General features: G+C 43.5%; 1 protein-coding gene across 2 annotated transcripts in view; it reads right to left on the bottom strand.

Annotated features, from left to right (window-relative positions):
• The window catches only part of MVP (major vault protein), a 230,952-nt gene that overhangs the window by 150,284 nt on the left and 66,334 nt on the right, over positions 1 to 14,334 (bottom strand). For both annotated transcript variants that reach the window (XM_069244081.1, XM_069244082.1), the window contains exons 2-4: positions 11,209 to 11,356; positions 5,112 to 5,307; positions 285 to 408 (exon numbers count right to left, since the gene is read on the bottom strand). In XM_069244081.1, coding sequence (XP_069100182.1) covers positions 285 to 408; positions 5,112 to 5,307; positions 11,209 to 11,330 — 442 coding nt within the window. In that variant the 5' untranslated portion in view covers positions 11,331 to 11,356. The remainder of the gene's footprint in view (positions 1 to 284; positions 409 to 5,111; positions 5,308 to 11,208; positions 11,357 to 14,334) is intronic.

Consider the following 14,334-nt stretch of genomic DNA (forward strand, 5'->3'; position numbering starts at 1 on the left):
AAATGCAGACCACTCCTCATCATGATATCATTTATTCCAAGCACCAGCTCACACTTAAAGGTTATCTACATTTCCACAGACATACATTGTAATATCTGTGTTATTCTTTTTTTGGTTTATACATTTGCAGATAACTCAACAATGAATATGTCTAAAAGGACTGTAGCCTTCCTTTCCTTCCGCGTAACATGAAGTCTAATGAAATTTTTTATTGATTAGATTTGTGAAAACGAGTGAGTGTGTATGTCCGGAATTGTTAAAAAAAAACCTTAAATAGTACTTACCAGGCCCTTCAAATAGCCACTCGTCGCCAGCAACATACTTCTCGCCCGAGTCGTCCTCAAAATCAAGGAGGGCTTTGAGGTGCAGAGCAGTGTTAGCCAACACCACTGTGAGGGGGGTGATGCTCTGAGTAGGGCAGGAAGGAGGTAGAAAACAAGAGTGAAGTGTGAGGGGTTGTAGAGGACGTAGGAAAGAAGGTAGAACACAAGAGGTATCAGAAGAAAGAAATGAAAGGAGTGGGGTGAGAGTAATGAAAGAAAAGAAAGAAATGTCAATATTTACTGTACAAACTCATGGTCTAGCATTTCTTTAATATTACAAATGCCCTATTTTAGTTCAAAACCCTCACATCTGAAAGTCAAACACCATCAGCGGTTGGCTTTAAAATCACTTCAGGGTGTGCCTTGTAGCCACAGCACACCTTCGCCACAATGGGCTCTCAAAACCAGTTCAGCAACTACACTAAAATAGCTTCTCTTTGTATTTCCTTTGAGTGGGGCACGGCTGAAGTACACAAATATGCACCCTCTAATTCAAACCAAAGGTCTTTGTAACTTTCCACTGCGTCTAAAAAAACGAGTAACGTCACTGACTGCGCATTAGGCACCGGAATGCCCTCAAAGGGATATCTCACTATTATTTCATCGTCAAAGGTCAACGCCACAATGAGTGTATACAACCTAGTTAAATGTGTGCCTATTACCCAAATATATATACACTACGTTTATATCTCAAATCAATAAAAAATATAAATACTTGTTAAAAATGCATTTCATAATTTCAACGATAGGTACCACAGCCAAACACAAAATGGACATGGAAATAGGATTCCACTAGAGGGCAAAGGAAACAGTGAGACAATGCTATAGTTACTGAAAAAAAAAATCCAGAGAGATTTAGATGGTGAGATTCCATAATATTAACGTGATCTTTGACGCAGTATTTTTGTTATCACCAAACAATTTAAAAACATTTTTATTAATTCAGCCAAAAAATATCCAAAAAGTAATTGCCAGAATGTGTTAGCTCTGTAACAATGTTTCCTTCGGGACAGCTTCATTAGGACAGTGGGTTGGTACCAATCCTAATAGACGCACTAAATCCTACATTCCGTGCACAACATATATGCTCTCAACTGAAATATATTGGCTGGAATCCAAATCATGAGGGGCCTAAGATTAGTAGAATTAATCTAGCAAACTAAACCATCAGTATTTTCTTGTAAAGATACTGCTTCGGTGCAATGTATTTCACATATGGTAGCTATTTTTTTTTAAATACCTTCATGTTTATGATTTAACTGATGTTTTAATATATAAAGCACTAAAGAGACTTTCTCAAAAGCACACCAAAGACGTAACTGAACAAAATTACAAAACAGTTTAGTTGCAAAAATATCATAAGCTTGTAAAAATAAGTCCAATTGTTAATTTGATCTACTAAATCAATTTGACAGAAGAGGGCTTTTGCCATCAATCCAGAAATCTGTTCAGCCGTGCTCACTGAGTGACGTCCACTGAGAAACTTTTCGATTTGATGATCTACACATCCTGCAAAGGTACTAATCTATTCAGCATTACAGGATCTTCACGGATTTGTAAGGACACTGAATCGCTCAGCCTATGTACGAGATCCTGGATTGGATTGTAAGAGAAAGTCTCTCAAATGGGGCACATATGCTCACATGGATACCCTCCTTTTTAAAATAAAAAACAAAGTCTTAAACTTGGCAATTGTGAGCAGCAGTCTTTAAACTTTCAAGATATATATTCATTAAAAGGGATACAAAAAAAAAGTAAACAGGCAGAGAGTCCATACAATCTTACAAAGAGGGATGACAGGATTATGCCTTCAAGCCTCCAAGATGACCCTTGCTTCGTTAGAATGCACAGACCAGCTGTTGACTAAGGACCAGATTTAGAGTTTGCCAGACAGGGTACTCTGACACAAACATGACAAATAGCTCATCCGCCATATCACAAATGCCATAGGATATAATGAACTTGTAATGCAGCAGATGGGTTACCCAACATGTTTGTGACAGACTAACCCTTCCAGCAACCTCTAAATCAGGCCCTAAATATAATTTTTCTATGCTGTAAAATTAGGACACTTGAACATTGGGGTGCACCAATTTGTCCTTGCATCTGTCCATGAGTTTTGACATATATTTAGCAAAACATGACACCAGACAACATCTTTTGATGTCCCTTCACCCCTACTGTCATTTAGCTATCCGAGGTTCCACTATGACAAACTTCACCTTACAAAACTCCATACAGAGATTTGCAAAATATTGTTTTTTCTGACATGCTGTGCCTGGCAATGAACTGCCTTGTGGGAAACAAATAACTGAAAACGAAGCTCATGGGCTACGACTACCGAGTCTTCTTGACAGCCACATACCACAGGATTGCTTAGTCAGAAAATTCTAGGAGGTGGTTAGAAGACCGGGAAGGAATTCTCACGAGATGCGAAATGCATTCCAACGTCTCCTGGGGTTTTATGTACGTTATATTAGAGTGCAATTTTTAGGATGAAATTGAAAATCAAAATGTTAACAAAAAGTCTCCCGAGAGCATGCTTTGTTAAATCACATGTATCTGACTAGGGCAACCTTTCATTCTGCTGGCAACATTCTGTTGATGTCTGCAATAGAAATAGTTGGTCCTTGTAAAAGAATGCATGAACATAACAAGAGGATCAAAAACACAGTTCATCAGTTTGGCTTGCACATGTAAGAGGAACAGGGTCTGCATCTGATTTGTGGAAAGGCTCATCAACCCAGTGATGTGCTAAGAAAGCACTGTACTGACTTATTTCGTTTGCTTATCTCTGCTTGGTGAAATCTAGCTTAATTTTTAATACTTAAAATTGCATTTAGTGATCACCATTGTGTATTGGATAATCCATTCCCAGGCACCTTTTTTCACTTTCTTAGTGATTAAAGACTTTTAAATAGGGACTTGGGATGGAATTCCCCCATTCAGAAGGCCTGCTAACCCTCAGCTCATCAATGTTGTATTATCCATATTAATTGTGCCTTTCTCTTGATTCATACATGAGCCCAACCTTGCAGTAGGTTCCCTGTAAATGCAGGGCTAATAAAATTCAGACACTGTGTTCTGGCGAACCTCACACATAATATCACGAAACCAATGGAAGTAAAACTCCACTCAACCTTTTATTCCTAAAGTAATCCCAGACCGCAATTTAAATCACAGCATATGACTTCCTAATTCCTCCACCAACTATTTTTATGGCAAAATGATCCTTTACAACGATGATTGTAAATAGATATTAGGCAAGCTTTAAACAAGACAAAAAGAGATGTGTTTTGTCAACCAATACTCCGTTTAAAGTGTGCAGGTGAAATCCACGCAGCCCTTAGTCTGCTGGATATAAACACATATACACTAGGCTGGGCACTGCTGCCTAGATTTTTATTCCAAATGGATGCCCAACTGGGTCATGCCACTCACTCACTGAAACCTGCTTGATCAATTGGTAACTTGACTGTGTAATGGCTGCCCATTTTCCCTCATTTTTTGTGATTTTAAATGTCCTGCTTCAGAGGAAGAGGATGCAGTTGTCTTTTTATTCAGTGATCAGGCATATAAGTCACCCAGATCAGACTCCCAGCCAACAACCGGGTAGAGTTGGTAAGCAGTGCGCCAGTGAAACTCAGATTGGAGCCCGATACTCAGGTCCAGAAGACCTGGCACTCACAATAAAGTTTTTATCTCCTTGCCAAGTAAAAGGCTCAAAGTAGAGAGAAAGCTCACTAGCTCCCTTACTTTCACCTGCTCAACTTCATGGATCTAGGTAGGATGCATATCATGGTTAGGTTCCATCTTCCCAGACCCAGTTCAACAACAAAAGAACGTATCTTACCAGTGACTTGCAACGTGTCATCTTCTCCCCTGTCAAGCGTGATTCAGAGATTTTATTTTTGCTCTAAGCAACTTAATTTAATGCATTTTCTGCCCTCTCTGGTTTAACTGAAATGCACGGTTTTTAATCTGTATAGTCACTGGAAATAATGTTTGCTTCACTAAAGATATGCGGCTGGTATTAAATTAAGCTTGCTAGAGATGGTAAACGGACATGAAATTCCTAATAATCTACAATGCAGTAAAGGACTTCAGAGGGATACTGAGCTCAATTGGCCTTCCAACACAGGGCTGGTAAGTGGGAATGAGCGGCGCCTTTTCTCTCTCACACCAGAGGCACTGAAATTCTGATTTCAGGCACCCCACGTTGAGGAGGTCTGCTGCAAGGGTCCAAAATGTCCAAGCCAAGCACTGTTTCACTTGTGTTTTTGTAATGTGACAGAGGAACACACTGACAATCAGCAGAGTAATATTACAACACTGGAATGTTGGATGCCGCATTTGACAGTGGGGTGGTACAGCCAGTAAACACTAGTAAAGGCTTTCTGCTCCAACATTCCTAAGCTTGTCTTTCTGTTTCGCCTTTCTTTCATTTAGTACATTTTACCACTATCGTTGGAATGTTCTAACAGCATTATAGCCCTTCTGTCACATGCTATACAGGTCGTTAAACGCCCTATTTCGCATTACAGGCCCTAGGCTGCAGCTCGGGCCTATACCTTAGGTTTAAGGTCTTTAACCATTGGTGCATCCCACAGGCCCAGACTATAATATTGCTAAAGGTCAATATTCCTGCTACCTAAAGACCCCAGATATTGTGCTTCCTTTTCTCATCTCCCCCTACAAACTGTGGCTGTTCTACATCTCTTCACTGAAATCGCAATCATAAAACCAAACAAGGTTGTGCCATTACCTCCCTCTCTGCTCTCCCTTTACCTGCTTGAGTTCCTCCCCTGGATACAGAGGGAAGGGGTCCTGTGCCAGGCGAATCTCTAGGTCCCCATGTCGAAGCCGGGCCTGTCCCACGTCATCAAAGAGCACCTGCCTGTCCTGAGCATGCACCACCGGGTTCTCAATGATGCAGTAGTGGCGTGGTGGCACCATCACCATCTTCACAGGTGCAAACATAACCCTGGAATGAGGAGATATAGAAAGGGACAATGCAGTGTGGTGTAGAGAACAGCTGAGGGTAGGGCAAGTACATATGTCAACTGAGCCATAGGTAAATTGGGAGACAATCCTATACGGTTAGCACTTTCGGAAGGCCTTTATGAAAACCTCCTGATTTCCAGGGGTGTAGTTTCAGTGGGGGTGTTTGGGGTGTTACACCTCCCACCAAATAAGTAATGTTACTTACCCCGTGAGAATCTGTTTGTGGCATGTAGAGTTGTAGATGCACATGCTCTGCATACTCCTGGCATCTAGTGTTGGTTCCGTAGTTGTACAAGTTGTTTTTCTTCAAAGAAGTCTTTTGAGTTACGAGATTGAGTGACCCCTCCTCTTGGTGATATTGTACATGGGCATTGACTCCATTGTTAGATTGTTTTCCCGCAGGCGGGTGAGAGAGGATTGTAAACTATGCATAAGTAATGCGATGGCCATGGTAAATGTAAATGTACAATGAATCTGTAATTGCCACAGACGTCCAGGGAGGAGAGAGGGCGCATGTGAATCTACAGCACTACATGCCACAAACAGATGCTTACAGGGTAAGCAACATATTCTGTTTGATGGCATGTGAGGCTGTAGACACACATGCGCTGCATAGACCCCAACGCATTCGGTCCTTAGAAGCAGTGGCTAGCCCGTGGTTGTTGAAGGGCAGGAAAAAGGTCACATAGCGCTGCCTGGCCTACACTAGCTTGTTGGTGTGCTAAAACACTTACACAGTTGTGTTTAGTGAAGGTGTGTGTTGTAGACCATGTAGCTACCTTACAAATGCTGGTTATAGGGATGTTTCCTAAAAAGGCCATGGCTGCTCCCTTTTTTTTTTTAGTGTGTGCGTGCTCTGGGAGAAACAGTTAAAGGTCTTTTGGGTTTAAGATAGTGAGCCTGAATACATTTATCTATCCATATGGCTATGCCTGATTTGGGTATGGGGATGTCTTCATAAGGTGGTAAAAAGGTGGCACAGTTGCTTAGACTTTCTGAAAGTTTTTGTTCTATCTATAATGAACAGGAGTGCTCTTTTGACATCTAGCGTATGAACAGCTTTTTCTAGAACTGGATCCAGTTGCGGTAAAAAATAATTGGAAGTCAATGGATTGGTTGAGGTGAAACTGGGAGACTACTTTAGGTAGGAATTTAGGGTTGGTGCGGAGAACCACCTTGTCTCTGAATTAGGACAAGGGTTCTTCTAAGGTTAATGCCTGGAGCTCACTAACATGCATGAGTGAGGTAATGGCAACTAAAATGCCACTTTCCAAGAAGGAAATTGATGGGGACATGAATGTAGAAGCTCGAAAGGGGGACATGAGCCTGATAACAACGATCTTAAGGTTACAGGAGGGTGATGGAGGAACCCTTGGTGGAATTGCCCTTTTGAGTCCGCCCATGAAGGCTTTCATGACTGAAATTTTAAAAAAGTGATAGAATCTGTCTGTTTTGGAGGTAGGCAGCCACTGCAACAAGGTGTAATCGTATGGAAGTGTACACTAAAATTGCCGTTTGTAAGTGAAGCAGGTAGCAGACAACGTCTTGCACAGGTGCTTTCAAAGGATCAATTTGTTTTGATTGACAGTAGCAAGCAAAACACTTACATTTTGCTGCATAACAGGCTCTATTGTTGGGTCTGCATGCTTCCTTGAGAATATCCACACATTCTGGTGGTATGTCAAGGTAGTCAAACTATGACCTCAGGAGCCAAATTGCTAGGTTGAGAGTTTTCAGGTCTGGGTGCCTGATTTGTCCTTGATTTTGAGTGAGAAAGTCCAGCCTGTTGGGGAGCTTCTTGTGTGGAACTACAGAGATGTCTGTGAGCTTTGTGAACTGAGGTTGACACACCCATGTGGGGGCTACTAAGATCATTTTAAGCGATGTTTGCCTCAGCTCCCGAACCGGGAATGAAGAAGTGGGAGAGGTGGAAATGCATAGGAAAATATCCCTGACCAACACATCCATAGTGTATTGCCCTTGGATAGAGGGTGTGGGTACCTGGATGTGAAGTTTGGACATTTAGGGGCATATGTATGAACACAATTTTCCCATAGAGACAGAATGGAGAAAACCCTTTGATACATCTGGCCGTTGGTGTTTTCTGCTGTGGCAAAAAGGCTGATCTGAGGGAACCCCTACTTTTGGAAGTATGTTGAGAGGACTTGAAGGTGGTTTGCCATTTGTGGACTTGTTGCTGCATTCTGCTGAGCAGGTGTGCAAAGTTGTTGTCTGTTCCCAGAAGGTATTCTGCCAGCAGGTGAACGTTGTGAAGTAGAGCCCACTTCCAGATGGTCCGAGATAGGTGTGATAAGTGTGAAGACTGTGTCCCCCCCCTGTTTTTGTAGGTTATACACTGCTGTCATATTGCCCATCTGGACTGGGACAACCTTGTGAGACTAGTGAGGTAGGAAGGCTTTCACTGCTAAGTAGACCATTTGAAGCTCTAGGTAGCTGATGTGGAGAGACTGATGCCTGGCATCACAAATACCTTGTACTGTGAGGGCTTGCAGGTGACCACCCCATCAAGTCTGTGATGCGTCCCTGGTGGGACTGATGTGATGGCGGAGACCACTTATGAGCTAGACGTTGCTGCAGAGGACGCATATGTAACATTGTATAGGGAATTATGGCAATCCAGGAAGCCATCATGCCTATCAGACGCAAAACCGTCCTTGCTGTAAGTGTCTGGTTTGGCTGGAACTGAGGCAAGGTTGTCTGAAAGTTCTGAATCTGAGCAGGACTGGGATGGGCTAATCTAAACTGTGCTTAGGATTGCTCCCAAGTAAGATTGTCCATGTTGAGATTGGAGGTGAGACTTAGGGATATTGATAGTAAACAGTAGGCTGTGAAGTAGATCTATTGTCATCTGAGTGTAATGTTGCCACTGCTGATGTGTACTGGCTTCGATAAGCCAAATATCTAGGTAGGGGAATACATGAACATTTTGTTTTCACAGATGTGCTGCGACCACCGCCAAGTATTTTGTTAACACTCGAGGTGTAGTAGTCACCCCGAATGGAAAAACTTTGAACTGATAATGTTTGCCCTCTATGACAAATCCAAAGTATTTACAGTGAGCAGGGTGTAATGATATGGAAGTAGGCATCTTTCAGGTATAGTGTTGCCATGAAGTCAACCTGTTGAAGAAACTGAATAGTATCCTGTAAAGTGACCATAAAGAAGGGTTCTGATAGATATCAGGCCTCTAAACATGTATATCCTTAGATTGGTCTTAGAGACTCGTTCATTTTGGGGATTAGGATGTACAGGTAGTGTACTACTGAGCCCTGGTGTTAAGGTGGAGCAGGTTCATTGGCACCTTTGAGGAGAAGGGCTTGGATTTCCTGTTTCAGAAGTGTTTATTGTTCCTGAGAGTACCTGCGAGTGCGAGGTGGAATGTTGGGTGGTGTGGTGATGCACTCCAGACAACAGCAATTTTTGAATAACAGCTAACACTCACTTGTCTGTGGTGATGATATGCCAGACTGGAGGAAAAAAATGGAAGTCTTCCTCAACAGGTGTTGTGTTGTGGGGGGGGGGGGGCGGGCGGGAGAGTGGACTGGGGGGGGGGGGTAGCCACTGTTCTGCGGAGGGTGTTGCCTCGCAAGAGGAGGCACCTTTACCCCTATCTTTGTTATTGTTGCCTATGAAGGAGCCTTTGTAGTAACCCTTGGTGTAAGAGGTCTGGTGTTGCTTCTGCTGGGAGGTGGATGTCTCTGTGGAGGTGGACTTGTAGGTACCCCTGTAGCTTGGGTGACGGAAAGTGCCCCTGGGAGTTGTAGTCTGCAACGCTCCCATAGCTATGGCCGTGTCAGAGTGTTTTTTTAGTTTTTTCTAAGGTACAATCTACCTGTAGACGGAAGAGATGTTCCGCATTGAATGCATGTTAAAAACAGTCTGTTGGACCTCCTGTGTAAAGTCAGTACACCTCAGCCAAGCTTGAAACCTAGAAGAACGTTTGTGTTTATTCCCGGGGCAGGAGTATCCACAGCAGCAAGGGTGCAGTGAATTGAAGTGTTGGTGAAGGTTTGCACCGCTGTAACAATTTGTTGACTGCTTTTTCTGTGTTCTTCTGGAAGGTACTGAAGGAGCTCCTCCAATGGGCTCTGTCCTAACAGGCCAAGAGGGCCTGGGAATCTGAAAAATGCCAAATGGTTGGCAAACTGCGCTGCAACCCTCTTTCTTGCAGCATATATTTGCTTGCTTTCCTTTTCGTCTCCTCAAAAGTCAATTTTATCTTTAGAGGTGGAGGAGAGGAAGGGGAAGCAATAATCTGACCAGTTCCCACATGGATTTGTAATTTCCAGTAGTGAACGTCCAACTTTTCCCAGTGTGGGCTTAACAGACCTGGAAGCAGATTAGCTCTAGAGTCTTTTGTCTCCTAAGGTTTCGGTACATAGGGTTTCGGCTTCAAAGTGTGAGGCATCATCAGCACAGAGGGAGATGGAATCTGCTGCCAGGTCGGCACCAAGGGTCAGGTCGGTACCGAAACATGCTCCTGGTCTGCAAAGGTTGATGCCAAAGGCATGGCCTGGGTAGTAATCTTCAGCGCCGGGCCAGACATCAGGGCATCTGAAACAGCTTTTTGGATCTGACCATGGCCAGAAGGCAGTGGTGGTCCAGCAACCTCTAATAGGGGGAGTGGTGGAGCTGCAGATTTCCTGGTCAGCTTGGGTGAAGGGACAGGGGTTACAGATCTTATGCATTGAGCGGATGGAACTTCCTTCATCTCCTCATCTACCTCAATGTTGAAGTAGGAGCTGTCCTCGATTGAGAAGGCTGGTTCTTCCTTGACAGTTAGCTCTTCTGGGGGGGTGGGGGGGTGTTCTTCAGCAAAGATGGTGGGAGTGTCATTTGTGACATTTCAAGATAACGAGCCCTGCGGTCCTATAGGGTTTTCTTCAACAGAAACAACTTACACGCATTGCAATGGGCCTTCCTTGTGGTTGGGTGAAAGACAAAAATTGCCCACAAGGTGTTGGTCTGTGTGTGGGTATTTCACGTGGCAACCCAGGGCAAATACCCTAAAAGGCATACTTTTACTCACTGGCAAGGCATTTCGAAGGGACTGATAAGATGCTAAAGGTAGGCCCAGATTGGTGGTGGCCCTAAGGGCTCTTGGTCAAACTAATTTAAACAGACAAATTTACCGAAAGGTGCAGCTTTGGAAAAGCCCAAAGGAATACAATACCATCGAGGACAGTAAAGAACCAAAGAATTGAACCAAACAGAGTCAAAGCATGGAGCAAATGCACACATGTTCAAACGCAACAGCAGAGAGAAAAGAAACTAACAATGGAGTTGATGCCCATGCACAATATTACCGAGAGAAGGAGTCACTCCCCCTTGTGACTCAGAAGACTTCTTCGAAGAAAAACAACTTGCACAACTCCAGACACAACACTAGAAGGCAGGAGTATGCAGAGCATGTGTATCTACAGCCACACATGCCATCCAACATGTATTTTCTGATCATCAACTGGGTACTGGTGCTTACAGTCAGGTATTGAGAGGAGTCTGTCGAATTGCATCAGAAATGTTTACATACACACAGACAAAAATGCACACACGCTCCCACTCAGTTTTAAAAGTCCTAAAAAATGTTGGTTATTTTACAAAATATTGCCTTTTCTATCACTACTCCTACCAATCTGCATTCCTCTCCCTTTGGATTGCCCCTTTAGCCCCTCTCATGTACTCTGCTTGCGGTATAATATATTTTAACATTATGTGCCAGGTTGACTGTTGGGAAAATCTTAAACTCAACCCCCACCAATCTAACTGACCAAGCTACGCCCTTGCCGATTTCTCAGCAAGTCAGTTTGTGTGTTGCATCATAGACCTCCAGTCTTGAATAGGAAGAGATTGAAAGCCTTACCTTTCATTGTCCTGGCGAATGTAAGTCTTAGGCCCCACCTCCACACGGGCAATATTGGAGTTCTGATCCAGGACATGGATGAAGTGGTAGGGCGGGATGCGTATGATGGATTCAGCACTCATTTTGGCGTTTGGTGGTTACTTCAGACCTGTAGTGGTGGAGAGGAAAAGAGCAAGCAAATGAGTGGTGACATAAAGGGTCTGTTCAAAACATGAGTAGCATTTAGGACGAGGATCTGAAAGTTAAGATTTCAAATCTAAAAACTCAGATTAGGGCAACGTTCTGCCTCAGCGAATATACTGATGGCATTAACTCACCATGTCCCCAGCCTTTCAGTTCCAAGATTAAGATTTTGCAAGCTTTAAACTGCCACGTAAAGATACAAAGTAAAGCCAGTCTGTCTGATTTATAACAGTAGTGATTTATTTACAGACACCGTGGATAGCTGCACCAATACAATTGAAGCCAATACTTCATGAAAAGTATCCACAAAGGGATAAACAGTGTTACAGATTAGCCTAAAACCATACAAGGAGAGGCAATAATTTATAATATCTAACTTGATCCACTGGCTGGAAATTAAAGCTGGCACAAACTAGAGTATGTTCTTTGCTGTACAAAATCCAGGGCTTCACAGTTTTGCTTTGAAGAAGCAAGGTTTATTTTGTTTTCAGACCAACCCACAGTAAACAAAACATAACAGCCTGTTGTTAAAAATTAGCATGTTTGTATCCAATGTTGCCTGAATCATTCAAACATGGGTCAAGAAAAGTAACTCTGCAGCGATGAGTCTGCATTACTTATTGAGACCTCTGCAGCAAAGAAGACTAATCAATTCAAACTGGTCTGAGGAGCATTAACTGCAAACAAGGCTGAAAACAATATCTTTAAATGATGGGAACTCCACTGACATTCATAATCACTGGAATATTTCCACTAGATCATGGCACATTTTGAAAAACATAACACTCCTAATTACAATGTATAAGAAATAAAACATTTTTTAAAAAACACAAAGAAACTACAGTCAAGTCAAGTCATTAACATTTATAAAGCGCGCTACTCACCCGTGCGGGTCTCAAGGCGCTAGGGGAAAAAGGGAGGGGGTTACTGCTGCTCGAATAGCCAGGTCTTCAGTAGTCTCCAGAAAGTGGAGTGGTCCTGGGTGGTCCTGAGGCTGGTGGGGAGGGAGTTCCAGGTCTTGGCCGCCAGGAAGGAAAAAGATCTCCCACCCGTCGTGGAGCGGCGGATGCGAGGGACGGCAGCGAGTGCGAGACCAGAGGAACGGAGTAGGCGGGTGGGGACGTAGAAGCTGAGGCATCGGTTGAGGTATTCCGGTCCCTTGTTGTGGAGGGCTTTGTGTGCGTGGGTGAGAAGTCGAAAGGTGATCCTTTTGCTGACTGGGAGCCAATGCAGGTGTCTCAGGTGAGCAGAGATGTGGCTGTTGCGGGGTACGTCGAGGATGAGGTGTGCCGATGCGTTTTGAATGCGTTGCAGGCGATTTTGGAGTTTGGCTGTGGTCCCGGCATAGAGGGTGTTGCCGTAGTCCAGGCGGCTCGTGACGAGGGCGTGGGTCACGGTTTTTCTAGTGTCGGCGGGGATCCAGCGGAAGATCTTGCGGAGCATGCGGAGGGTGAGGAAGCAGGCGGAGGACACGGCGTTGACTTGCTTGGTCATGGTGAGAAGAGGGTCCAAGATGAAGCCGAGGTTACGGGCGTGGTCTGTGGGGGTCGGTGCGGTGCCGAGGGCCGTGGGCCACCAGGAGTCGTCCCAGGCGGACGGGGTGTTGCCGAGGATGAGGACTTCTGTTTTATCAGAGTTCAGCTACAAAGCCCTCATTCCAAGTTGTGCACCAATCCTGTGGTGATTCACATATATCTGCAATTTTTCCTAGAACAAATTCCTCCAAGTTGGAAAAAAGCACAACATGTAGTAATCAAGTGGTCAAACTGAGGTACGCATGTTATGCCTTATCCCGACCAGTGAAACTCGAAATGGGTGAGATATTCTGCACCCAATAAGCACCACACCATGCTGCATATCTATTTACCCGGTGAGGTAGTAAAACCCAAACAATTCAGGAAAAGCATGAAAGTAATTTTTAAGCAAAACGTGCAGAAGCTGCACATGCAATTAGTTAACACATTAACGTGTCAATTCTGCAACACTGATGATGCCCTAGAAGAGCCCAGTTCCTAAATTCGATTTAATTTTAACACTTTCAGCCGCCAGTCTTTTGTGTGCAAAAGATTATAAGAACTATGAAACGTAGATATGTTTATTAGCAATTACAGAATTACAAAACTATGTTAATATAAGGTTAATTGCCAACTAATGGAAGATTGTAATCTGTTTTGGTTTCACCTTTCATAAACTCCAAGTTGTCAGGTTGCAAAACACCTACTGTGATTTTACAGCGAGCTTACAGCCCGTCCATTGCTTACCACTGGTTGACTTTGTCACTTGTTACTTTTTATTCATTGCCTTATGTGGGCTTGCCTTCCTCTTCAATGTTTCTCCCTCCCCTAGAGCATAGCCTCTACTTTATCCTTGGACTGCTAACTTTTCGGGAGCTACATTTTTATTTCTGAAGAAGCACTCCGTGAGAGTGCATGTGTTTTTGTACCCTTTTCCCACTCTCTGTCATGCTCGGTGTTTCTCTCTCCAACCTGTGTCCAACTTCACCACTCCTCTCCATGTTTGGCACTCCCGCATCTGTTTCTCCCATCATTGTTCTTTTTTTTTGCTTGTGTGCTTCTTCCCCGAGTGCTGCTTTGACCAGTTCCTAGTTCTGCTCCTTCTCCCCGAAATCTATCTTTTATTTATTTATTCTGGAGGAGGTCCAAGCAGCAAAATTCCGCCAGGCTTTAAGCCTGCAAAATACTACTTCTATTTTTTTTTTATTTTTATTTACTGATCCGTTTTGGATCAGTAAATAAAAGAAAAACAAGGTTGGTGTCATTTTGTAGACATGAGAGTAATAGATCGTGTACGCACCTCCTTAATGATGCAACTGCAACATCACACCTTTTTTCTTTTCTTTTTGATTTTTGCCATGCTGCACAGCATCTTGCCGATACTGTAGAGCATGGCTGAAAGGCATTGGCAAAGCCAATTGGCTTTGCC

The sequence above is a fragment of the Pleurodeles waltl genome, chromosome 7 (assembly GCF_031143425.1).
Source record: "Pleurodeles waltl isolate 20211129_DDA chromosome 7, aPleWal1.hap1.20221129, whole genome shotgun sequence".
Classification (NCBI taxonomy): Eukaryota; Metazoa; Chordata; class Amphibia; order Caudata; family Salamandridae; genus Pleurodeles; species Pleurodeles waltl.